Source organism: Cynocephalus volans, chromosome X (assembly GCF_027409185.1).
Source record: "Cynocephalus volans isolate mCynVol1 chromosome X, mCynVol1.pri, whole genome shotgun sequence".
In the NCBI taxonomy this organism is placed as follows: domain Eukaryota; kingdom Metazoa; phylum Chordata; class Mammalia; order Dermoptera; family Cynocephalidae; genus Cynocephalus; species Cynocephalus volans.
In genome coordinates, this window is record NC_084478.1 from 112,321,999 (window position 1) to 112,347,610 (window position 25,612).

Below are 25,612 nucleotides of genomic sequence, written 5' to 3' on the forward strand. Positions count from 1 at the left end.
GAAAAGTATCCTGTGTTCATGGATTGGAAAATTAATATTGTTGAGATGGCAATACCCCAAAGCAATCTACAAATTGAATGCAATCCCTATCAAAATCTTAATGACTTTTCCTGTATAAGTGGAAAAACTGATCCTAAAATTCATATGGAGTGGAAAGGGACTCAGAATAACAAAAACAATCTTGAAGCAGAAGAAACAAGTTGGAGCACTTCTTCATTTCAAAACTTAGTACAAAGCTACAGTAATGAAAACACTGCAGTACTGGCACAGGGACAAACAGAGATGAAAGGTACAGAATTGAACGTCCAGAAATAAACTCACACATCCATGGCCAGTTGACTTTGACAAAGGTGTCAAGTCCATTCAGTGGGGAAAGAATAGACTCTTCAACAAATAGTGCTGGAACAACTAGATTTCCATATGCAAAAGAATAAAGTTGGACCTCTTCCTCATACCACATACAAAAATTTACTCAAAATAAATCAACTCAAAAACATAAGATCAAACTATAAAACTCTCAGAAGAAAACATAGGGATAAATCTCTGTGACCTTGGATTTGGCAATGAATTCTTAGATGTGACACAAAAGCAACAGCAACAGAAGCAAAAAAAAAAAAAAAAAAAAACAAAGATGAATTGGACTTCACTGATGTTAAAAACTTTTGTGCATCAAAGGACATCATTAAAAGTGAAAAAACAACCTACAGAATAGGAGAAAATATTTGCAAATCATATAGCTAATCAGGGGCCTGTATCCAAAATATAGAAAGAACACCTACAACGCAACAACAAAAATACAAACAACCCAAATAAAAAATGGGCAAAGAACTTGAATATATATTACTCTAAAGAAAAGCAAACAGTCAATATGCACATGAAAAGATGCTTAACACCATCAGTCATCAGGGAAATGAAAATTAAAACCACAATGAGATACCACTTCACACCCACTAGGATGGACATTTAAAAAATAATACAAAATAATAAGTGATAGCTAGTATGTGGATAAACTGGAACCCTGGTTTGTTGATGATGGGAATATAAAAAGGTGCAGCCACTGTGGAGAACAGTTTGGCAATTTCTCAAAAAACTAAACAGAATTATCATATTACCCAGCAATTCCACTACTAGATATATTCTCAAAAGAATTGAAACCAGGGACTTGAACAGATACTTGTACTTCAGTGTTCACTGCAGCATTAAAATTCATAGTAGCCAAAAGATGGAAACAACCTAAGTGCTCATCAGCAGACAACACCCCAGGAACAATTTGGGAGATGACTTTGCCTCCCACAATTCCTATCCAAGGAGAGACCATCAACTTCTTACTTTGACACAAATACGTACACACCCCACACTCACCCTTCTCTTTAGCTGACGTTGGAAAATTCCATAGCCATCAACTGATTAAGTCTGTACTCCACAGTGAATTTGAAACATAGAGTATTTCCAAAGGATCTGATCCGATTGTATTGTGAAGCTTTCCAACACTGAGAGCAGTACTCACACCTGGTATTACAGGCTAGGGTGTTCTGTGGATTAAAAAACAAGTTATAAAGAACTTCAACAATCATCTAAATTGAAGCTGCACGTTGCAAAATCCTACCCCACTTTTTGTTCCTCTTACTGCACAAGTGTGGCCGATTGTCCTTCATTTTAACTCCTAGATGTATGGAAAATATGTTCATACTTGACTTTAATAGAAATTAAACTAGGGACAGCTGCTAAAACTAGGGGTACATTACACCATGTTGAGATTTTTCAGTTTAGTCCTTCCCCTAAATGCATAAAAGTTAGGAGAGAGACGGTCAACAGAAAGACCAGCATTTGCACACTGATCCTAATCTCTGTATTTCCCAGTTATGGGCAGTAAATTAAATAGAATACTAACAGCAAAGGAGGCAAGGAGAGGCAGATAGGTGGCCCCAGATCCCAATCTATACACTGTCATTCTACAGCACAACCCCCGCCAAGAACCTAGCTTTTGTTAAGTATAAACAGAAGTTGAAGTAGTATAAACAACATGGCTTCAGCTTTGTAAACTGTGCGAATAGACAGAATAGTGAAATAAGAGGAATTAATTTCTCCCTAACTACACTTTCTTAAGGACTTTGGTATCCTGTGGCTTTGTCACACATAGAGCTGATGTCTGACCAAAAAGGATCAGCACAAACAAGGAGCAGCCACCCAAAAGAGGTACAAATCATCAAGTCCAAAGCATTGGCCAGAAGACAAAAGCAAGGATGAGAACCAGTGGTCACCAAGACTACGAAGCAGTTTCTGTAGGTGGCCCCCATAAAGGCTCTCCCATGAGGCTTAGGACTGCAGGGGGAGAGAACTTCAGATTAAGCAATAAGTCGAACTGGTACTCCCGGATGGGGAGGAAGCTGCTGAGTGCACAGTGAGGCTGGGTCCCTTCAGAACCACACTTCCTGCACAAGTTGTCTACAGCTTTGCTGAATGGGGATGCGAACAAGGAATCCTGTTGCGGCTTAAAAAGCTTCAAAGCATCCCAAAGAGATGTTATATAAAAGGGTGAGCACGAAATCTGGGACTCAGACTGGAATGAAAGCATCTGCGCTTCCTTCTTTCTGAGTCTGTCCTCACCCTCTTCCCCAGAGCTGCCCAAATAGGGCAGCTTCATTCCTCACTTGAAGCCCTTATCAGCCAGGACCTATAAACAGCTAGTAGCACAGTCCTGTCTTCTTGCGTAGTGATTCTACTCCTTGAACATGCTGGAAGCAAAAGATCTGTCACTATGAACTTGTTTTGTTTGTGTCCCCCTACAGACACACAGACACAGACAGTGCTCTTCACCATCTTTATGTTGTTTGTGCTTTATCCCTCTAACTAATTTCAACTGAAGAACTAGGACAATGTTTTCACCAGTTTTAGCATCCAACTTTATTAACAACATGTAAATGAAATCTCAAAAGAATACACTTATATCAATATAAAGCACAGAAGTATATTTTACTCAAGAATAGGTTCATTACAAGTTTCACTGCGGAAATACTAAAATATTTCAATTTATATTATATCGCACAATAAAAAATCAACAAATGTTCAAGCTCTGAAGATTACTTGGTATCCATAAAATTGCCTCCTTCCATCAAATACAGAGAATATTAAGTATTGAATTTATAATTATAATATGCATTGGTTTCATATTGCATCACCAAAAAATTGTTCAAGGCTCTGTGAGAACATATGGCTATTCAGAGTTTGAGCATTAATCGTATAACTTTATCTCTCACTTCAGGATCATTGTGCTCTGCTAAGTCTTGCAGTTTCTGACCAAACTCTTTTGCTTCCTGGAATATGGAAACAAGCTCAGATTTAGTGAACTTTTCCTTGGTAAATAGCTTTGCCTTTTTCTTGAATTGGAAGTTTATATTCTCAAATATCTCTATGATATTAAGAATATTGGCCTTTGACTCATTCTTGTTAAATGGTGCAACCAATGATGACAGTACTTCCGCACTAATCAGTTCTCTCGTATTGTCTTGATTTTTAGACAAGCACAGAAACACTTTTAAAACATAAAACTTGGTCTTGACACTTCCCTTGTTTAACAAGGTGAGGAAATCTGGAATGTAACTGGCAATCACATGGTGGTCCTCAAATTTCACACTCAAGTGCACTAATAATTTTAGTCCAGCCAGTTGCACAGGGGAGTTCAAGGGATAAGATATTATGTCCTTACAAACTTGATGTATGTATGCCTCTCCTGTTTTGGATTCTTCAGAAGACTCAGAGCTGTTATACACCATATTTAAAGCTCTAGGGTGTTCTATAACTTTGGGATTATTGACCAAGTTTTCAATAATAACAGTAATCCCTACATCATGAATTATATCTTGGGTAAATGGATAAGCAGGACTGATGCCCATTATCATCGTAGCTATTTCATGAATGAAAGGATCCTTAGTTAACTTAAGCAGGGCAACAAGTTTATCAAACTCTTTAGGCGCTAAACTAAAACCACGTGATTTGCAGCGGCAGGCCCTTGGATTAGGCCCATACTTTTCCCTTTGCTTAACCTGTTTTTTGATCTCAGCTAAGGTCTGGAAGTAAGGCCCATTATACGGTGGGATCCTGGTCAGAGGCCGAATCCCCAGAGGAGTTTCAATCAAGGTCTCAACCAGGGTCCAGTTTCCTTCTGGAAGCAAGGATTGCTCCCCTCCCTCAATTGGGACTAGGACAACATACCTGGCCCTTGACCATGTTGTTGCTTTTTGTTTTATTGTAAGTTTCGGTTTGTGTATGGGCTTGGGCTTTTCCTGGATATTAGGTGGGGGCTTATAAATTTGAGGAGGGGTCTCTTCCTCAGGCCAGAACCAGGACCCCACACTAGGCTCTTCTCCAGTCCAGAACCAGGAGCAGACATTTTCTTCATCCTCATTACTGGATTTGATCCCAATATCAGCTTTGTCCCCAGCCCTAGACTTGATGCTGGCCTCTTTCCTTGTCTTGGGTCTGGACCCAATACTGACCTTATCACTAGCCTTGGCACGGTGCCTGATATTGGCCTCACTGCCAGCACCAACCTTGACTTCAGACTTACTTATGACACTGACCCTAGAAATAGGCATGGCCTTTGACTTGCTTTGGGGCACTATACCAGGTTCTGCCAGGAGCTTTGTCTTAGTATCAGCCATAACCCTCATCTTAATCATATCTTCCATCTTGCTCACTTCACTTGTCACAGCCACAGCCTCAGTGTAGGTCACTGTCTGTGTCTTGGCCATTGCTCTATCCCCAGCTCTGGACTGGGTAACTGATTCTGTTTTTAGTTCTGCCCCAGCCACTGCCTCAGCCTGGGTCTCAGCCTTCACTCTAGCATTGGCAGGGCCACTGATTCCAGATTTTAGGCCAGCCCCGGCTTCTTCTCTAACCCTTGCCCTAGCTGCAGAGCCAATCATGGTCCAAGTTAAAGGAAAAGCCTAGTTATATATCCCCACCCCTGTCTCAGTCTTAACTGATGGTCTTTCCCAGGTTGGTGTTTTCATACAAAGTCCAGTGGTCACTCAGCCCCCTTTGTAACTACAGGCTCTGCCAATGATACAGATAATATACAGAGGAAGCTCACTCAAAGTAGGAAAGGATGGCTATGCCTGGGTGCAGCCCGGTGGAGGCTGGTGGTCTTCAGCCACTCCAAGGCCACCAGATCTGTCACTGAAGTTGGACCTAGGGGTGGAGGAAGGAAATGGGGCTTTAAGTCTCTTCCAGTTTTTTCTCCTCATGTTGATTAGCACAGAGAGACAGGAGAGTATGGAGATTTGGTGCTAGGTAGGAGAGGAAGATAATTAGCAAACTTTCTCTCCCTTCATTTTGCCCACTCTCTGCACCTAGAAGAGCTACCAATCTCCTTTCCAGGGACCAAACAGGAACATGGAGGGTAGGAAAGCTGGATGGGAGTGAGAGAGGCTGAGGAATCCCTCGACTGGCACTTGACCTCTGCTAGAGCAAAGCAGATCTCTACTACCCCATCCTACAGGTCTACCCAAGAAATCCCCACTCTCATACCAACCTGCACTGATCTGGAGTAATTTTCTCCTCCTTTCCTTGCTTCCAATCGTGACAAGCCCTACAGCAGACCTACAGGCAGACCTATGGACAAATAAACAAACAGGAGGATATGGAAACTGATCTCCTGGTAGACAGACCTTGGCTCCTGGCCCGCATTCTTGCCTTTTCAGATACAGTTTGTCTAGTGTTTCTCTCCTCCTGGTCCCCTCCCCCACTGCCTTGCTTCAGGGATGTTCCTTCTCCTCCCTATTACCTACATTTTCCTCTCCAGTGATTGCCCTGGTACTTCCCTAGTTCAGAATTGGACTAGGGTGAAGTCTGAGAGCAGAACAAGCAAGTGGGGAATGGGAAAGGCAGGTCTTAGCATTCTGTACCCCAAAGATTACCAAGACTCCCAACTGAATCTGCAGGGGATGGGAGTAGACAGGGGTTATTGGTAACCTGACAAAACAGAAGAAATGGGACTCTTTAGTATCTGTCACTCCCTGTCCCTGTACCCTCACACCAAACTTAACAGATACAGGATGATTTTCTCTTCTTCATTATTTCCTAGCTTCAAGTTGGGTTACCATTTTACAAACCTTCACAAAAACTGACAGTTCCACAGACCTAGGGATCTACCCCACAGAGATTCACAAACGTAGAGACAAATAAATGGAGACAGAGGAGACTGGGTCCTTGGTAGAGACCAGAACCTAGGGCACAGGTTGTTTCTGGATACGGGTACCTGTTTGCCAAACATTTTCTGCCTCTGTTTCTTCCTCTACCCCCAAATCTCCAAGCCCCTCTGCTCCATTCCCAAAGTCTAATAATTCCCATGCAGAGGCAACTCAAACACCCTTGCAAGGTACTAGTCGTATTAGTAGAGATGAAATTCCCAAACCACGGAGGCTGGGAAAACAAAGAAAAGTATTATTTCCAAATTTTATCTAGGTTCTTATGTTTCTTTCCTCTCCCCCAAAGCCTATCATTTTCTACAACATAATGGGGATAGGGGAGGACATGTTTGGAATGCTGGCAGAGAGATCTGGAGGTTCCCTAGACCCCTACCTACTCCAGTCTTAGCCATCTACCACCTTCAAGCACTGCCCAATCTACAGAAACCAGGTCAACTTTCTTTTTCTTTTCCCCTCCCCTGAGGTCTGCTGCTCCCTACAGATCTTTACTGAAACGTAGAGTTCCGCAAATTTAGGAACAGATCTACACATATAAACACATGATACACACCCAAAGACTAAATAAAAAGACAGTAGGAGAGACATAGTTATTAACGGTCAGACCAATAACCAGGACATGAGACCCTTTTCAAATCCAGGGCCTTGATTATCAAACATTTACAACCTCCTCTTACACTTTCTTCCTCTCAATGGCTCCCCAGAAAACTGTCCTCACCAGTAGCGGCAGCCCCTCTTCCTCTTATATAGTCCGCCATTTCCCGCCAGACGCCGCTACTACACCCCTTTCCTGTCTCAAACATGATCGGAGGTGGGGCGAGTGTCTGGAAATCAAGCTAGGAAGAGGCAGATCATTTTTTTACTGTTGTGTGCCACTCAAATTATCCCGTCCCTCTCCTCCTCTCACCGCCCGCCTCCCTTGACCAGATCACGTAAACCGCGTTCATCTCCAATACTCACATCCACAGCCCCAAGCGATGCCCGCCTTCTCACTGACCCGCTCTGCTTGGATCAGAGGCAGTTTTCTTACTTCCTTGCCTCAAAAGGTGCCGCGCCATACAGAAGGAGGGACGGATAGTCAGATGAACACAAAGACACAAGACAATGGCGGCGACTTTGTTTGGGGTTGGACCGGCACCTGGGATTTAGGATGAGATATCTGCTTTATCAGATTAAGGGCCGTATTAGGCAAACTACTGTCTTTTTTTTTTTTTTTTCTTTTTTGGTATTCCCTTCTCTCTTCCGTTCCCAGAGTTCCTCAGGAACCCGCACGAAGTGACCAACATCTACCTTTTCATCCGCAGGGTAAGTTCTGCCACGTCCCCATTACTGAAATAATCAGGTGGAGGAGCCAGAGGGTAGTTTAAGAGGATCCGGCTTGTGGAAGCGGAGTGATACTTCTCCTGTGCCAGTGAGCTCCGCCCCTCCCACTCTGGCCGGTTCTGGAACTGGAGTTCTCAGAGGCGGGATCCTGTACAGGAAAACAGTGCTGCACGGGGAGAAGCGGACTAATACCGAAGTGTCTCGGGATTAGTTCCTCAATTTTAGGAGCCCCCCCACCCCACCTCCAGGGCTATCATTTTTTCTGAGCTGAAATGCAGGAAGGTCTCGGGCGGTGGCGTCGGAAAATCAGCTCTGACCCGACAAGGCGGACGGATACTGAAGCGATCAGTGTTTACAAGTTCAGCTCTCCAAACCCAAGTCGGAAATGGGCAGGCTCGGGTGGGGCCCGAGGTAGGAAAGTCGGGAAAGAGGCTCAAGACTGAGATAGGATAAATTCTAATCTATTCCACAAGCTTTGTTTTCCCCCTATGAGAGAAAGCGCCCCAAGCCGCACCTCCAGTTTTTTACAGGAAATGGGCGAGGTCGTGGCGGGGCCTCTGGAAAGCTGCGCCGGCCTGACTTGCTGATCGCTGTCAAACACTTTAGTCTTTTCCTGCTCCTCGCTCCTGAGTCTTTGGCCCTTATTGACCGGCATATTTATTGCATCGAAATACTCAAAGTGGGATAAGGATACAGGGATCGCAGAGATGAACAAAGAGAAGCACATTAATACCAAAGCATCCGTTTGTGTACATGTTCCGTTCTCAAGATAGTCTCCCCACCTAAATATAAAGGAGCCTGAGCTTGGGCATGAGGAAAACAACCCTGTACTCCTGAACAAGTGTTAATACCCAAATACCTTTGTATCCGTGAACCGAGTCCCTCCCTCCTTTATGGGCCCCTTCTAGGCCTGACGCACAGTGTTTCCTGCCCAAAATGTCAGTAGGGCAGAGAGGGTGTGAGGACTGCTGTCTCGGAGGGGAAAGGATACTTCAGACCAGACTGCCCTGGGAGCTGTAGTGTGGTTCTCCATGTTTTTCTTTTATTGCTTGCTTCCTGGAGCCCTGTAGGGGAGGAAAGCACTTCTACTCTTTCAAAAACTGGGTTGGGGGCAAAACACCATTGTCCCTCTTCTACGAGAAGGTAGACCTAGACCTCTAACCCTAGGAAACAAACCACATTTCTGTGTCACAAGTAATTCTGCCACACTATTTTTTTCTTGTTCCAAATGTTAACTCCCTTTGTCATCGTACTGTCCCCACAGTTGCCCAAGAAAGAGGGCCTTCCCCTGTTGGGACCTGCAAGGGATCACGCAGTCCTCCCTCTCTGCTGCTCCACAGGAAAGTGTAAGGCACCAGCTAGGGCAAGTCTTAGCTTCCCTTTCAGGAAAGGGAACCACTACCCATGTACTTCCTCAAGGCAGATCTCAGCTGCTTTTCCTCAAATTTTGCTTTTCTCTCAGTCCTGCATCCTGCTAATGAATAAATATGCTCTTTTCCCTGGAATGTCTTAAATGTTTGCTTCTCCCAAGCAGTGGGGAGTTTGAGTTAGACTGTAAGTTCCATGAAGGAAGGGCCCCTTTTTCGATCCTGTTCACTGCTGTATCCTCAGGACATAGTAGACAAAGTAATCAGTCAATGGTTGAGGGAGGTGAGGGGCCACTGAGTCATGAAAAGCCCATGGTACCCTCTGTTGATTGCAGATCAACGCTAATGTGTAGATGTGTCTTTGTCCTTGATGACGACTGTATCCCCAGGGTTTAACTCAGAGTCTGTCACACAGGAGATGCTCTCTGTACGGTTTTTCAGTGGGAGAAGGGAGCAAGGATTTTTAAAAACATGTTTTGGAAAAAAGCTTGGGGTATCATGTCTCATATTGTAAAGAACATTTTGGGGGATACATATAATTTGGATTCAATATTAGTGGTTTATTCGTTTTTCTTTTTCTGTCTTCTATTCATGTTTACCACTATGCATTACTAAGCTCCTTAATATATAACAAACCCCTGTGAATTCAAAAAGAAAAGACCAATGACCAACAATCCAATGGAAAAACAGGCAAATATACGAACAGACTGTTCACCAAAAAGACACAACAATGATTCTTAAATATATGAGAAAATATTTAATCTCGCTGATAAACGCAAATTATAATTATAGTGATATATTATTTCTCATCTGTCAGATTGGCAGAGAACAAAAAGTTTGATAACAAATTGTATTGAAGAAGGGGTTGTAAAACTGGCACTCTCGTACAATGATGTTAGTGGGAATGTAAATTGGTACACCCTCTGTGAGGGTTATTTGGCAATATTTATCAAGATACAAATGTGCATAAGCCATTGACCAGGTAATATCTGCACATTGCAAAATACTGTGGGTACAAGCATATTTACTGCAGATTTGTTTTAATAGAGAAAGATTGAAAATTATCTAAATATTCATCAGCAGGGGGCTGATTAAATAAATTGTGGTGTATCTCCATGCAATGGTGTATTATCCAACTGTTAAAAAGAGCAGCTCTATATATACTGATATCAAATGATCTCCAAAACACATTTTTAAGTGAAGAAAGCAAGGTGCAGAACAATGTTATAGTGTGCTATCATTTGCTTAAAAATGTTATTACGTATAAGTGTGTGTGTATATATATACACACACACACATATATACGTGTCTGTGTGTGTGTGTGTATATATATATATATATATATATATATATGTATATGTTGGGTATCCCTGGTAGTATCAACGAGTAACTGGTAACAGGGCTTCCCTTTCTTGGAAGATGAGAATGGAAGGAAACTTGGAGACTTGCTTTTAGTCTGTGTGTTTTTTTTTTTTTTGGTTTTGAATTTTGAGCCTGTTTGTATTCAAATGTAAATTTTAATTTAATTAAAATAAGCCTTAGAGTCAGAGGGTACTTATGACATTTATACTATGTATTCTTAGAAATGCTCCACCTCATCAGTCCTACACGCCTGGACTCTAAACTGGGTTGCTGTGTTAGTAGAAGACAGTGAGAGAGGTTCTTTTGTTGGTTCAGGGATGTTTCCAATTCTGAAATGGCATTAATAAGGGTAGATGGCTTACCCTTCAGATTTGAAGGACAGGCATCTGAGACTTCCTTCACTACTCATTCTCCTGTGTGATTCACAATCTAATTTACTAGGTAAATTTATAATAAAAACTAGTATTACTACTACCATAAAGATAATTTCACTTTCCATTCAGGAGACTGTATTGAATCCGTATAGAAATATGATATGAAACAGCTCTCTTGATACTCATAAAACACCCGAAGAGTGAAAATGGTAGCCATTGAAAATAAGGATTATGGGAAATATACTTTCTGTTTCTTAGGAATCTTTATTGTTTTGGAGAGGTCCCACATTTTGGCCCTTCCATTGGAAAAAACAGAGAGGAGTGGGACAGTTCTTCTGTGACCTTACTCTTAATTAAATTCATATGTTACTTTAGGAATGTTCCTTTTTCTCAAAATGATTCAGCTTCTTTTCTGTTGAAATTGTTCCTATTTAAATTGCTGGGAATGACTGCATTCTCCTCATCCTAGAAAAACTAGTAAGTGTAAGAAAATGAGAAAAAGGGTACCACATATCCTAACACTAATAAATACTCATAACATTTGGTGTATATCCTTTCAGACTTTTATCAGACTTTTATATGTACGCATACACACAAATATATACACATATATAACTTCACAAAATAAGATTTTATTACACTAATTTCATTGTATCCGCTTTTCTTTCCCCCAACATGAAACATGCTGTTATTTCTCACATTTTAAAAACACACCCTCTTGACCCCCTCATTCCCACAAATCTTCTATCTTTACCATTTCTTGCTTCAACAATTTATCAATTTATTTGTTTATAGTATTTTGCAATTTGCTTAAAAATTTTTGGAAGATTTTAATGACGTAGGGAAAATTCTCATGAAAGGATGCCAAGAGAAAAAATATATACTCTAAAACAGTTTTATCTAGAATATAAGTTATATAAGGAAAGTATGTGATGTTGGAGGTAGGGACCAGCGGCCCAGTAGTCAGCATCAACCCACCCCATCCTCTTTCCAGGTTCTTGACTCTGCCACAGGAAAGAATTCAAGAACAGAGTCATAGTAGAAAGAGAACAGGTTTAATACAACAAATAAGAGATACAGATTTCACAGAGAGAGTGCAGCATAGCTCCAGAGATTTCCCAGCACCAATTACTGAAGAGGCAGTCTTTTCCCCATTGTAGGTTCTTGTTGCCTTTGTCAAAGATGTAAGTATGTGTATTGATTTCTGGATTCTCTATTCTGTTCCATTGTCTGTCTGTATGCCAGTACCATGCTGTTTTGGTTACTATTGCTTTGTAATATAGTTTGAAGTCAGGGAGTGGTATGCCTTTGGCTTTAATTATTTTTCTCAGGATTGCTTTGGCTATTCAGGGTATTTTGGTGTTCCATATGAATGTTAGGATTGTTTTTCCTATTTCTGTGAAGAATGTCATTGGTATTTTGATGGGGATTGCATTGAACCTGTAGATCATTTTTGAGTAGTATGGAGATTTTCAGAATGTTAATTCTTCCATCGTAGAGATCTTTCATCTCCTTGGTTAAATTGATTCTTAGGTATTTCATTTTGTTGGTGACTATTTTAAATGGGATTTCTTTCTTGATTTTTTTTTTCCTGTTAGTTTGTTATTGGAGTATAAAAGTGCTACTGGGTTTTGCATGTTGATTTTATATCCTGCAACTTTACTGAAATCGTTTATCATCTCTAAGAGCTTTTTGGTAGAGTCTTTAGGTTTTTCTGTATATAAGATCATGTCATCTGCAAACAGGGACAGTTTGACTTTGTCTTTTCCAGTCTGGATGCCCCTTATTTCTTCACTGTGCCTGATTGCTCTGGCTAGTACTTCCAATACTATGTTAAATGAGTTGTGATAGGAGGCATCCATGTCCTGCTCCAGTCCAGGATGATGTTAGCAGTGGGTTTGTAATATATGTATTTTATTATGGTGGGATATTTTCCTTCTATACCTAATTTGCTGAGTCTTTATCATGAAGGGATGTTGAATTTTGTCAGATACCTTTTCTGCTTCTAAAGAGATAATCATCTGTTTCTTGTCCTTGATTTTGTGGATGTGGTGTATCACATTTATTGACTTGCATATGTCGAACCATCCTTACATCTCTGGGATGAGTCCCACTTGATCATAGTGCATAACTTTTTTTGAGGTGTTGCTGTATTCTGATTGCTAATATTATGTTGAGGATTTTTGTGTCTATGTTCATCAAAGATCATTTGCCTGTAGTTTACTTTTTTTGTTGTATCTTTTTCTGGTTTTGTTGACAGGGTGATGCTGGCCTCACAGAATGAGTTTGGGAGAATGGCTTATATTTCAATTTTTTGGAATTGTTTGAAGAGAATTGGTATTAATTCCTCTTTAAAGGTTTGGTAGAATTTAGCAGTAAATCCATCAGTCCTGGACTTTTGTTTGTTGGGAGGCTGCTAATTACTGCCTCAATCTTGTTGTTTGTTATTGGTCTGTTCAGGTTTTCTATGTCTTCTTGGTTCAGTCTTGGTAATTTGTATGTGTCGAGAAATTTATCCATTTCCTCCAGGTTTTCAAATTTGTTGTCATATAGTTGTTTGTAATAATCTCTAATGATTCTTTGTATTTCTGTGGTATCAGTTGTAATGTCTCCTCTTTCATTTCTGATTTTTGTTATTTGGTTGTTCTCTGTTCTTTTTTTAGTTAGCCTTGCTAATGGTTTGTCTATTTTGTTTATCTTCTCAAAAAACTAACTTTTTGTTTCACTGATCTTTTGGGTTGTTTTTTGAGTTTCTGGTTCATTTAGTTCTGCTCTGATCTTAATTATTTCTTTCTGTCTACTAATTTTGGGATTCTATTGTTCTTGTTTTTCTAGTTCTTTGAGGTGTAGCATTAGATTGTTTATGTGAAAACTTTATTTTTTTGATGTAAGTGTTTATTGCAATAAACTTCTCTCTTAGTACTGTTTTGCTATATCCCACAGGTTTTGGTATGATGTGTGTTTATTTTCATTAGTGTCAAGAAATTTTTTGATTTCCTATTAAATTTTTTTCTTGAACCCATAGGTTGTTCAAGAGCATATTATTTAATTTCCATGTGTTTGTATAGTTTTTGGAGTTTCATTTGTTATTGATTTCTAATTTTAATCAACTGTTGTCTGAAAAGATACTTAAAATGATTTCAATTTTTTTAAATTTGTGGAGACTTGATTTGTGACCTAACATGTGGCCTGGAGAATGTTTCATGTGCCAATGAGAACAATGTATATTCTGTAGTTGTTGGATAGAATGTTCTGTAGATATTTGCCAAGTCCAATTGGTCTAAGTGTCATGTAAATTCTGTCGATATGTTGCCTAGATGATCTGTCCAATGCTGAGAGAGGTGTGTTCAGGTCCCAAACTATTATCGTATTGAGATCTATCCCTTTCTATTGCTGTCTAATAGTGTTTGCTTTATATATCTGGGTGCTCCCACGTTGGGTTCATATGATTGTTATATCTTCTTGCTGAATAGATCCCTTTATCATATATCATGGCCCTCTTCATTTCTTTTTATAGTTTGTGGTTTACAGTCAATTTTACCCAATATGAGAATAGCTACTCCTGCTCATTTTTGGTTTCCATTTGCATGGTTTATCTTTTTCCATCCCTTCATTATTAGTCTGCATGCATCATTACTGACAAGATGAGTCTCTTGAAGGCAGCATATAGTTGGGTCTAGCTTTGTAACCCAGTCAGTCAGTCTGTGTATTTTGAGTGGGGAATTTAATCCATTTACATCTGGGATTCTTACTGAGAGCTACTGTCTTCTGTCTTTAATTGCTTTCCTATGTTTGATTTAAATATCTTTTGTTCTTTTCTTTTCCTTTTATTGTTTGTCTTCAGACTCATTGTTTTTTTGAGGTAGTACGATGTAGTTTCTTTCTCTTTCACATTTACATATTTGCTCTACCAGTAGTGTTTGTTCTTTCTAGTGTATTCATGGTGATGATTATTGTTTTTTGGGTTCCAGGTGCAGGACTCCCTTAAGGATTTCTTGTAGAGCTGGTCATGTGATGATGAACTCCTACAGCTTTTGTTTTTCTAGGAAATACACTATTTCCCCTTCATTTTGGAAGGATAGATAGCCTTGCTGGGTAAAGTATTCCTGGTTGACAGTTTTTTCTTTTAATACTTTGAATATGTCATCCCAATCTCTTCTGGCCAGTAGAGTGTCTGTTGAGAAGTCTGCTGTTAGTCTGATGGGGATTCCCTTATAGATGACTTGATGTTTTTCTCTTGCTGTTTTTAGGATTGTCTCCTTGGCTTTGACTTTTGACAATTTGACTACAGTGTGTCTCAGAGAGGACCTTTTGAGGTTGAATCTGTTTGGAGACCTTTAAGCCTCTTGGATCTGGAAATCCATATCTCTACCAATACCTGGAAAGTTTTCTGCTATTATTTCATTGAATATGTTTTCAATGCCTTTTCCTTTCTCATCCCCCTCTGGAACACCCATGATTCGTGTTTGTGTGCTTAAGGTGGTCTGCTAGCTCTCTTAGACTATCTTCATTTTTTATAATTCTTTTTTCTTTTTCTTTATGTCTGCTTGGGTTATTTCAAAAAGATTGTCCTCAAGATCAGAAATTCTTTCTTCTGCTAGCTGTAGCTTGCCACTTACACTTTCAACTGTAATTTTTATTTCATTGAATGAGTCTTTCAGTTCCAAGAGTTCTACTACATTCTTTTTTATGGAATTTATCTCTGTGTAAATTTCATCCTTCAAATCCTGAATTGTTTTTCTTGTTTCATTGTGTTGTCTAACTGAGTCTTTCTGTATCTCACTGAGTTTGTTTAAGATTGTTATTCAAAATTCCTTTTCAGACATTTCAAGGGTTTCCTGCTTCATAGGATCTGGTACTTAAGAATTATTGTATTCCTTTGGTGGTGTCATATTTCCCTCATTATTCATATTTCTAGTCTCTCTACATTGATTTCTAATTATCTGGTTGAGCAATTGCTGCTTCTATTACTCTGAAGTGGGCTTTGAGGAGAGGGATTTCCTCCTGTAGGTGTGTTTTATATTGATTGTTGAGTAGTTTGTATTAGTATTGGCTCTGGGTAAACTCAGTAGTATAGTCTCCATGTGGGTAATTCTGCTGTATTCAGTGTTGGAGCTGTGTGTGAGTGCCTCTGTGGTGTAGTCACTGGGGCACTTAGTGATTTCTTGTTGAGATTAGTTGGGACATTAAGGACGTGGGCTAGCTCTCAAGATCTTGGGTGAAGTGCCTGGGTTCCTTGTCACGCTTTGGCTGAGGTGAGTGACCCTAGGTGGACCTGTTGGTTCCCGGGCTAGTGTCCTGTGACCCTGATGGATCTCCTCAGCTTGCGTGAATGACCCTGAACAAGGTTGATCTTTCCTTGTCCTACAGGCCAAGGCTTCTCCTGGGTTCTTGCTTCCCTTTGTTGGGGGCTGGGTTGGTGGTGGCTAGGAATTTTCTTCTGTACACTATTTGGCTATCCTGGGTTTTTGTATTCTCCAGGTTCTTTATGTGCGACTCTCCCTTGGTGAAGGCAGTTGTATTCACTGTACACAGGGTGAAATTCCCCCTGTGAATTCTGTCACTGGGGTGTGGGTCTGCACTGGCTTACCTCTTTCTGGTGTCTCCATTTGTAACCCTTCCTGTATCAATGCGTGGTGGCAGTGGTGGGTCCTGCCCTCAGCCAGTCTGACTCATGCAGTGGCGGTAGTGGTGTGTGTGGCTGCAGGCAGCAGTAGTGGTGTAAGCAGTGATGCAGGCGATAGCAGCCGTGGCCCCATACCCAGCTAGGCTGGCTACTGCTTCAGTGTTGGCAGGGTGTCTTGCCGGCTGTCAGTCTGGCTGATGCAGTGGCATGGGTGGGGGTTCCTCACCCAATTGTTCTGGCCGGTGCAATGGCTGTGGTGGCAGCAGCCACACTGCACATGACTATGGCAGGGGTCCTGTATGTAGCAGGCCCAGCTGGTGAGGTGGCTCGGGCAAGAGTCCTGTGTACAGGTGGTTTGGCTGCCGAGGCAGCATGGATGGCCCCTGGTGATGGCTGCTTCATTGCAGGCAAGTGTGGCAGGGGTCCCATGCACAGCTGGACTGGCTAGTGAGGTGCCTTGGATGGGGTTCCGGGTGCATCTGGTCTGGCTGATATGGTGGTAGCATGGAAGGTCCCTGGAAATGGCCACTGCAGTGCATGCAGTGGCAGTAGGTGGTCCTACCCCCAGACAGAGTGGTTACTGCTTCAGCATTAGCAGGGGGGTCTCACACCCAGCTGGTCCCACTGGTGTAATGGCTATGGCGGCAGTAGCTGCACTGCCTGCAACTGCGGCAGGCGGACCCACAAATAGCTGAGCTGGCTATTGAGGCTGCTTGGGCAGGGGTCCCATGTGTGGCTGGTCCAGCTGGTGCGGCAGTGTAGACAGCCACTAGCAAAGGCCCCTGCACTGCAAGCAGCTGCAGTAGAGGTCCCTTGCACAGCTGGGCTGATTGGTGCAGCAGTGTGGGCAAAGATCCTGTGCATGGCTGGCCTGATCAGAGCTGTAGTGCCAGTTTGGATGGCTACTAGCAACAGCAGCAGCTGGAGCCACGCTGCAGGCAGCAGCAGTGTGGGATATGGCAAAACTCACAGTGAGAAGACAGGCGATGCTCCTGGGTCCTGACAGTCACCAGTGAGTGTAGTGCTCGTAGGGGTGGGCCTATTCTGCTCTTCTTCTGTGGGAAAAATGCATCCTAGGTTTCTCTAGTCCATCATCTTCTCATAATTCCCCAATAAAGGACTTTTAAGTTTTGAGACAGTCTCAAATTAACTGTAATTCACTGTGCACACAGATAGACAAATTTTATCCAGCGACCTGGCCGATTATAACTTTCTGGACCATAGTTTCTATCTCTCAAGCTTGCCGAGAGAAACTCAGACTAATTTCTGTAGGATGCCTCCATACTTTAACGGGTATGAAGCACTCATTACTAGATCACTGACAAAATAATTCAAGAAGCCATTTAATTTTGGGTCGTCAGGTCTTTAATGACAGAAAGGCACAATCTTAGTTACTCAGGCCAAAAAGGAACGTTCCCAAGCAAACAAACTCCTTTGAGGAGATAGCCGGTAGTCCTTGAGTCATTTCTCACATCCAAAATGGTACCTTGAACAAACGATGTAGAAAGAGGGCTCAGTGAGAGTTACCTGGCCTTGGAGCCCATTGACTCCATATTAACACTGCCTTCCTCACCAACCAAAAGGTTAAGAACTGGTGGTTAGTGTCACCGCTGGAAGGTCAGGGAGCCTTCTCCAAAACAAATAAATTCTGTCAGCTGCTGGGAAAGTCCCCCAAATCCCAGCCTCAGGGCCGGCTGACCACAGGCAGCTAGTACCCACAGGTAGACCCAGCCTTGCCCCACAGTGTGAACGGGTAAGCCCCGGTGCACTACCACAGCCAATTGCTCCATCCGTTGGAAGTCAGGGGGCTAGGCCACCCAGGGCACTCAATTCCTGTCTTGACTCGTCCCAAACCTGTTACTGAACCCAAGTCTGGCTGCCCACTGCTGAAACCGAAACAAATGACCTCAAAGTCAAATTGTTAGTGAAATAGGAAGGCAGCTTTTTTCAAGCCGGAGGCATAGCAAGCTAAGCCATCTCAAAGCCTCAGATTTACTGAATGTTTTTTAAGGAGGAGGAAGTGGGGAGTGAAGAGCAGAAGGGGGACATGTAAGGCATCAGGTATAAATTCTCATCAAGGCTCCATCTGGTTTTTGTTCTTGTCTTTGATGTTATCTTACGGTCCTGAAGGATTTTGATTCCTTGCTGGCACCCCTGATCAGCCTCTAGACATCTGTTCTCAAAACTTTGCAAGCCTCAAAGAAGAAATGTTAGTTTTGCAAGGCACTGGTTGGCTTTCAACAGCCTTGTTTTTCTACTTGGCAAGCAAGATAAGAAAGCCAGGGGATGGAAAGTAAGAGAGGAGAAAAAAAAAAACAAAACACAAAAACGGTGTCCTACAGCCTAGGTCATTTAAGGTCCCAACATGGCTCCAGTCCTGCTCACTACAACAACATATCAGGAGAAGGTGTGAGGAAGGACACCTTAACTTTACCTCAAACCCTTTGGAGTGACTTTTTCCCTACATGTTCTGCTTCCTGTATGGATCTGGCTTTCACATCTTGGGCACGAGGGGTGACAATCAGCTTTGTATCTCATGAATATTCATGATCAATAAAAATTTTAAAAAAGAAAAAGAAGTCCTGTCAGGGTCTTATGTCTCTATTGATCAATCTGATCATATTGTCCATCTTGGGACAGATGGATATCACTGATATGCTTAGGTCACTTTGCTTTCATTTTCTGGGGATGTGACTGAGTAAACTTCCTGTGATTCTTTTGTAGATTCAAGGCATGGGGGAGCTTTCTGGTCCTCAAATCTATTGTCCAACCAGGAATCTGCTGAGATATGTCTCATCTCCTGTCTTCCTTGTTCTTATGACTACACAGGTAGCCCTGTGGGCATTGGAATGAAAATTTTTCAATACACTCTACTGTGGTACAGAGTTACTCTGATTACCCACTAGGCTTTCCATTACAAGCATCTGTTTATACCTAAGGACAGTCTATAAAAACTGATACCTTGTGTCTTCTCACCAATTTTGTCGGCCCCAATGCCACTTTCTCTTATGGACACCTTTGATTGCACAGGAAGATATAGCAACTTAAGAAGGCCAGTTTAATGGGAGGTTGCGCCAGTGCTGCTTCAGAACCCCAGTGTAAGTTATGAACTGACTATTCTGCTTTATTATACAATAGACACTTGTAACAGTCTTGCCTGACATTCACCTACAACTTACTGTTTTTTCAGGCAGTGGCACAGGTGTTTTGTCTAAATTTTGCATATACAGGGATTGTGACTCACTGTGTTTCAACTTCAATGGACTTGTGCATTTCTTCTGTTAAATAGATAGATAAAATAATACGTAGGAATGCTTATAAAACAACTTTTAAATGGTGCAAATATCCATCCCTCTTCTTACCTCCATCAGGTAACATATTCTAGTACTGAAAAAGAGCACCAAAACTCATATAATATATAACGGTATGTACATTTCACTTTTGTGTGTACATTTCCCTATGATCTCTATGACCGTTATGCTATTTACGTTAAGATCACTTCATTTATAGAAGAGAGGACTCAAAGTCAAACATGTTTTGAAGACCTGCTATGTGCCAAAACTTTCCCTGGTTTATTTTATTTTCTCCTTACTGTAATCTTGTTATATATTATTCTTAATCTTTCTGGTGAGCAATAACTCTGTTTCTTACTTATTTTGTATTACATATATAGTATTGTCATTTACTGAGAACCTACTATGTTAAATGTGCCGCAAGTTCTAACTGATATAAGAGGCCTGAAACCAGGTCAAAAAGGCTGAAATTGTCAAAGACTTGAGGCCACACATAAGTGGCCCGGTCAACAGCAGGTAGTATCAGGAAGTCACCCACACTCCCACCACACACACACACACACACACACACACACACACACACAAAACGAAGACTTGTTGCACCTCAAGAGTTACCAATGCAGGGAGATGTCTAGAGTATTAAACTTCTACCAAAGACCAGTGAAGATCCAGAGGAAACCACATGGATTCTAGGGCCCTAGACTGTGGCAATGAGTTAAGCATGAGGAGTGGGTTGTGATAAGTTAGGTGTGGCTATTTATACTTATATAGTGAACTATCACACATGCCTGGGATTTCTACAGAGGAAGCTTGTCATGAATGGAGTTTTCAAAAGTAAATGTCCACATGGAAGGGAATAATAAAGACTTTGGCTCCTTTATTTTGATGTTTGACTACTGACAACTTTCAAGCCTCAATCCTGCCTCTTCTCCTTCTGCCCAACATCTGGCAAGCTCATAACAAAGTCTGAGTTCTCCATCCTTTGGCACTAGTAGGAGAATCAAACCACACAATCCTGTAGTACCAATCTTCTTGTGCACAGGAGCCCTCATACTGGCCCTAACCCTTAAAAGCCATACAAATCGCAAGCCAGTCCCCTTTTCTTGCTCTCTCAAGCCATTTTTGGATCAGCTTGGGAGTCCCACCCTGCTCTTCCCAGAAGCCTCATTATGTAACAGACCTTCTCATACCTTTTTGCTGTGTGTGTCATCATCAGTTTTGACATCTGAATCGCATTTTAGGTAGAGACCCATACTGGAAAGACGATGATGTACTCATATATTAAGTACTAAGTTAAGGATGAGAAGAAAAAAAACTAAGTTTGCTCAACATGCACTCAGATGTGCAAAAATATGTAGGGTCTTTATAACTGGTCTGGTTGTCCTCATTGGCTTCACCTGCACCTGGCTGTGCCTAGTCCAGCACTCTGTTCTATTCAGAATACTCAAAATTTCACAGGTTGGCCTTGCCCTCCAGCCAGCCATTCTCCATCATGAAGTTTCCAGTACATGGATGGTTGTAGGATGGGGTAGGGAGGCAGGGAGCAGGGGGCAGTGGCACTAGAGGGAACAAAGCTCCTAGAAGATCCTTTGGATCTTCACTTACTTCTGCTAAAGGCAAATGCCCTGTGTGGGTGACTGCTGAAGCGTGACTGGTTCTGGTGGCTTTGGGAGGAGACTCTCTGACACTCATGGCTTAGGCCTGTGGTCCAGGCCCTTTTAGCCACTGGTCTTGTGTTCCCTAATGACTGTGGCCTTTTTGCCCCGACCACTGTCATAGTATGTAATCAGTAAATGGGAACTTTTATTAGGAGAGTGGATAGATAGAAAGATAGATACACATAAACATATATTTACATACATACATTTGTACATACATATATTTGTAAAATAATAAAATTCAAAAATACATGATAAATACAAAGGAATAAGTTTATTGTCAATGAGGGGGCAATTAAGGACAATGCCTAATTAACAGAATGTGTAAGGAGAAAGTGAGGTCATCTAATAAAGTATTGTGTACTCAGGACACCTTTTATAATAGTATTCTCAGTATGTATGGGGTTATATACAGTGAAATACATGCATAATTCATAAACACAGATACATATCTAAAATGCTTTTTGCAATTTTTTAAATTAAAAAATATATAATTAACATCATTTTAGGGTTCTGATTTAGAAACAAATGTATCCACTGTTATAAAATTTTGATGTTACTTTTGCAAATTTCAAAATTCATATATTTATTTTAAATACAGCCCCTTATGCAATAATAGATATTCATAAGAGAAATTATCATGTCTTTCTCTCATCCCATTCCCACCACAAGATGTTCACATTCTTTTTTTTTAATCTAAAAACATATTTACTTCCCCTTCACTTTTTTAATTAAACATTTTTTGAGGTAACTGTAGATTCTGCAGTTGTAATCAATCATGCAGAGAGATTCCTTACATCCTTTCCTGTTTCTCTCAATGTTAATATCTTGCATAACTTTTGTACATATCACTAGCAGTATAACAACATTGATAAAGTTCAACCACTACAAGTCCCCTTTGTATTGCCAAAATGTTCACTCTTGAAAACTGACATTATATATATTTGTATATGATTATATATGTATTTTTTCATTTATAAGTTTTATTTATTAAAATATTGATACTGAATTGTTCCAGTTTAGTTTAGAACATATTAATACAAGTTGTTTGTGATACATTTTCTCTATTTTTTTGTTATTGATGCTTTTGGTACCTTATTTAACAAGAAAATATTCTCTAATAGAGAAAATTAAGAGATATTATAATAGAGTTATGGAAACCACAAATAATACAATAGAGGTATGTATTTATTATTACCATGATTTTCAAACAATAAAACTCCTATGTTTCTTAATATGTAAAATGTACTCTTATCAGTTGGATCTCATTATACGTATTATTCTGAAACTTGCTTTTTCAATTATTTATCTCTTTTTTATGTGTACTTTTACATTTCGTATGTTGGAATTAGTGTAATATTTTGTTGAGATATATAATATCTGGCTATAGACATCACTGTTTTAGCTAGTAAGATTTATTTGCATGTCTAGCATATTCATCTTCTGTCACTAAAATATGTTGTAAATATTTTTCCAACTCTTCACTTGCCAGTAATTTTTCATTGTTTTGCAGAGTGGATAAAATATATATTTTGAACATTAATATTTCAAATTCAACTCAAAGCAATTCACTGTAGGAAAAATTGAACCTGGTACTGATGTGCATTTACTACTTTCTGATTGCCCAAGGTACTATATGAGGAAAATTTAGTAACCCTACTGTTTTAGTCCGTTTTGTGTTGAGAAAACAGAAATACCTGAGACTGGGTAATTTATAAAGGAAAGAGGTTTATTTGGCTTATGATTCTGGGACAGTTGCATCTGGCATGGGCCTCAGGCTGCTTCTACTCATGGCGGAAAGTGGAGCCGGCGGGTACAAGCAGATCACATGATGAGAAGAAGCAAAGAGAGGAAGCAAGAGAGAGGAAACAAGAGAGAGAGAGAGAAGGTGCCAGGGTCTTTTTAAGCATTGAGCTCTCACAGGAACTAATAGAGCGAGAACTCACTCAATAATCCCCCCTCCCCCAGGGAGAGCATTAATCCATTCATGAGGGATCCGCCTCCATGACTCAATCAGTTTCCAACACTGCCACATTGGAGATCAAATTTCCACATGAGTTTTGGAGGGGACAACACATCTAAACTCCATCATTCCGCCTCTGGCCCCCCAAAACTCATGTCACTCTCATATACAAAATACAGTCATTCTATACCAATAGTCCCAAAAGTCTTAGCTTGCTCCAGCACCAACTTAAAAGTCCAAAGTCCAAAGTCTCATCTGAGACCAAAAGCAAAAGTCCTTCCACCTGTGAACCTGAAAAACAAAACCAAATTTATCTACTGCCAAGACACAATGGTGGAACAGACATTGGGTACACATTCCCATTCCAAAAGGGAGGAATAGGCCAAAAGAAAGGAAAAACAGGCCCCAAACAAGTCCGAAACTCAGTAGGGCAGACATTATGTCTTAAACCTCCAAAATAATGTTCCTTAACTCCAACTCCTGCATCCTGGGCACGATGGTTTATCTGGGCCCCCAAAGCATCAGGCAGCCTCACCTACTTACACTGCAAGTAAGTTGAGAAATTTGCCTGGAGTGCACACGCAATTATGAAGCTAACAATCAAGTTTGGAAGGAAAAGAAGATGCCAGAAGGTCTGGAAATGGGGGAAAATTAGAAGATCAAGGAATGGGAGGTTAATATGAAAGACAGCATGAATAATTAAATGAAATGTGAAAAACCATAGGAACAGAATTGATCTTTTAAATACCTGTCTATCTGAAGACATTCATTTCTTTCTATGTTCTATCCTGTCTTGATAAGTCAACCTTTAGTTGAATATCAAAGCAGCAGTTTTCTATTGTGTCTAGGAATTGAGAGACAGTACACAGGAACCGAAGATATGGGTATGGAAAGAGATGTCCCAAGAGCACACCCATCTGTGATCACAGAATGTAGTTGAGTGACTTCACTTGTGTTGATTTTAGATCTAACTATAGTTTTTATGTCAAGTATGAATTTGTGTTACAGTTGAGAGTAGCACAGTGAGAATGTCTACATACCGAAAGCCTGAGGTGCATTACTTATTTCAGTCCTCTGAGCCTAATTTTTCTCTTCTTTCAAATGACAATTTGAAAAGAATTGTCACTAATACTCTTGCAATATACTGCTTTGGAGATTAAATGAAGGACTAGTGATAGTGATTAAATGAGTGTGCAGCCATTCCATACTCAGGTTTTGGGGCCCCACTGCCTAGTTTCATATCTCAGTTCTGTTATATAGAAACTGTGGCTTTGGGTATAAAGATATGTGTATGAGAAAGAAGACTTCAGGGTTAGCATTTACCCAGGAGCATGGGACCAAAGGGATTTGTGGGAACTGGCAGGAAGGTGAGTGAAAGGAAGACTGTGGCATCTGAGCTGGCTGGGGAAGGAGGTCAAGGATATGGAAGCCTGATGATGTAGAGAGAGGAAGTGGAAGGGCCATGCATTGGGTTCCATGGTCCCTGCCCACAAGAGAATCCAGGCAGCTCACAGAGTCTGAGTTGAGCCAGACACTGTGATTGTTCCATAACATGTGAGAGAGTCTCTATTGCTCACAATGAGGCTGAGAAGGGCACAGTATGGTCTCTGTTCCCTAGGTGAGAAGCCTGAGGCTTAGAGAGGTATGGGAGCTTGTCTTATCTCCTGAGCTCATATTTTTAAGAAATCCACACTCCAACATATGGCTTCCTAATGTAAATGTCCATAAAGTGTTGAAAAGTGCCATGTGAACAGAAATAACTTATGTCAAGCCCGAAAGTGGAGGCATAATTTGTAAACTGGTGGTACCTCACCATGTCATCATTTATAGGATTGTAACTTGAAATCTTTGTACTGCTATTCCTATAATATCAAAAATTATGCCTGCTTATTGTCTAAAGTGCAAGCACTATGGAAGTATGGGAAATAAATCATGCAAATGCCCCGTTGAACTCTTGCCTGCAATTCAGAAATGCCAGTCATTGAGAAAGGTTCCTGCATAACGGACCATAATGTGGAATTCTGTGCTACTGTTTATTCTCTGGAAGTGAAGAAAGCTGAACCTGCTTGAGATCATAGACATGGAGCAGCAGGTGTCAGCTCCCTGGGGAATGCGCTGGGCAGACAGGCTGACTCTCCCTCACGCTGCTGGTGCTGAGGCAAGACTCCTCCTACAGTGTACCTTCAGGAAGGACAGGGGGCGGGACAATAGGTGGGAAGACAGATGGAAGCATGGTGAGAGCTGTGGAAAGGCCCATTTCCCATTCACCTGTGTGCAGATCACAAAACTGATCACAATATAGTCTTTGAAAACGTTCAAATGACCGGACTCCCCTCCCACAACCAGGCACACTGTGCCAGCACCTCAGGGCCCACCAGGGGACCCAGGGTATGGAGCCTTGGACTAGAGCCCCCCTCCCACAACCAGGCACCCCGAGCCA

At 41.1% G+C, this 25,612-nt stretch overlaps 2 protein-coding genes across 2 annotated transcripts in view; both read right to left on the minus strand.

Annotated features, from left to right (window-relative positions):
* Positions 1-3,218: 3,218 nt before the first annotated feature.
* ARMCX5 (armadillo repeat containing X-linked 5) lies at positions 3,219-5,613 on the minus strand. Its single transcript, XM_063083183.1, has 2 exons — positions 5,534-5,613; positions 3,219-5,190 (listed from the first exon to the last, which is right to left on the minus strand). Exon 2 carries the CDS (start codon positions 4,923-4,925, stop codon positions 3,219-3,221), a length of 1,707 nt encoding a protein of 568 aa, XP_062939253.1. The 5' UTR covers positions 4,926-5,190; positions 5,534-5,613.
* An 11,281-nt stretch (positions 5,614-16,894) lies between these two features.
* Positions 16,895-25,612, minus strand: part of LOC134368201 (nuclear RNA export factor 2-like) — a 28,529-nt gene continuing 19,811 nt past the window's right edge. Inside the window, 2 exon segments of the mRNA XM_063084744.1 lie at positions 16,895-17,190; positions 19,220-19,274. Of these exon segments, the coding sequence (XP_062940814.1) occupies positions 16,895-17,190; positions 19,220-19,274 (351 nt within the window).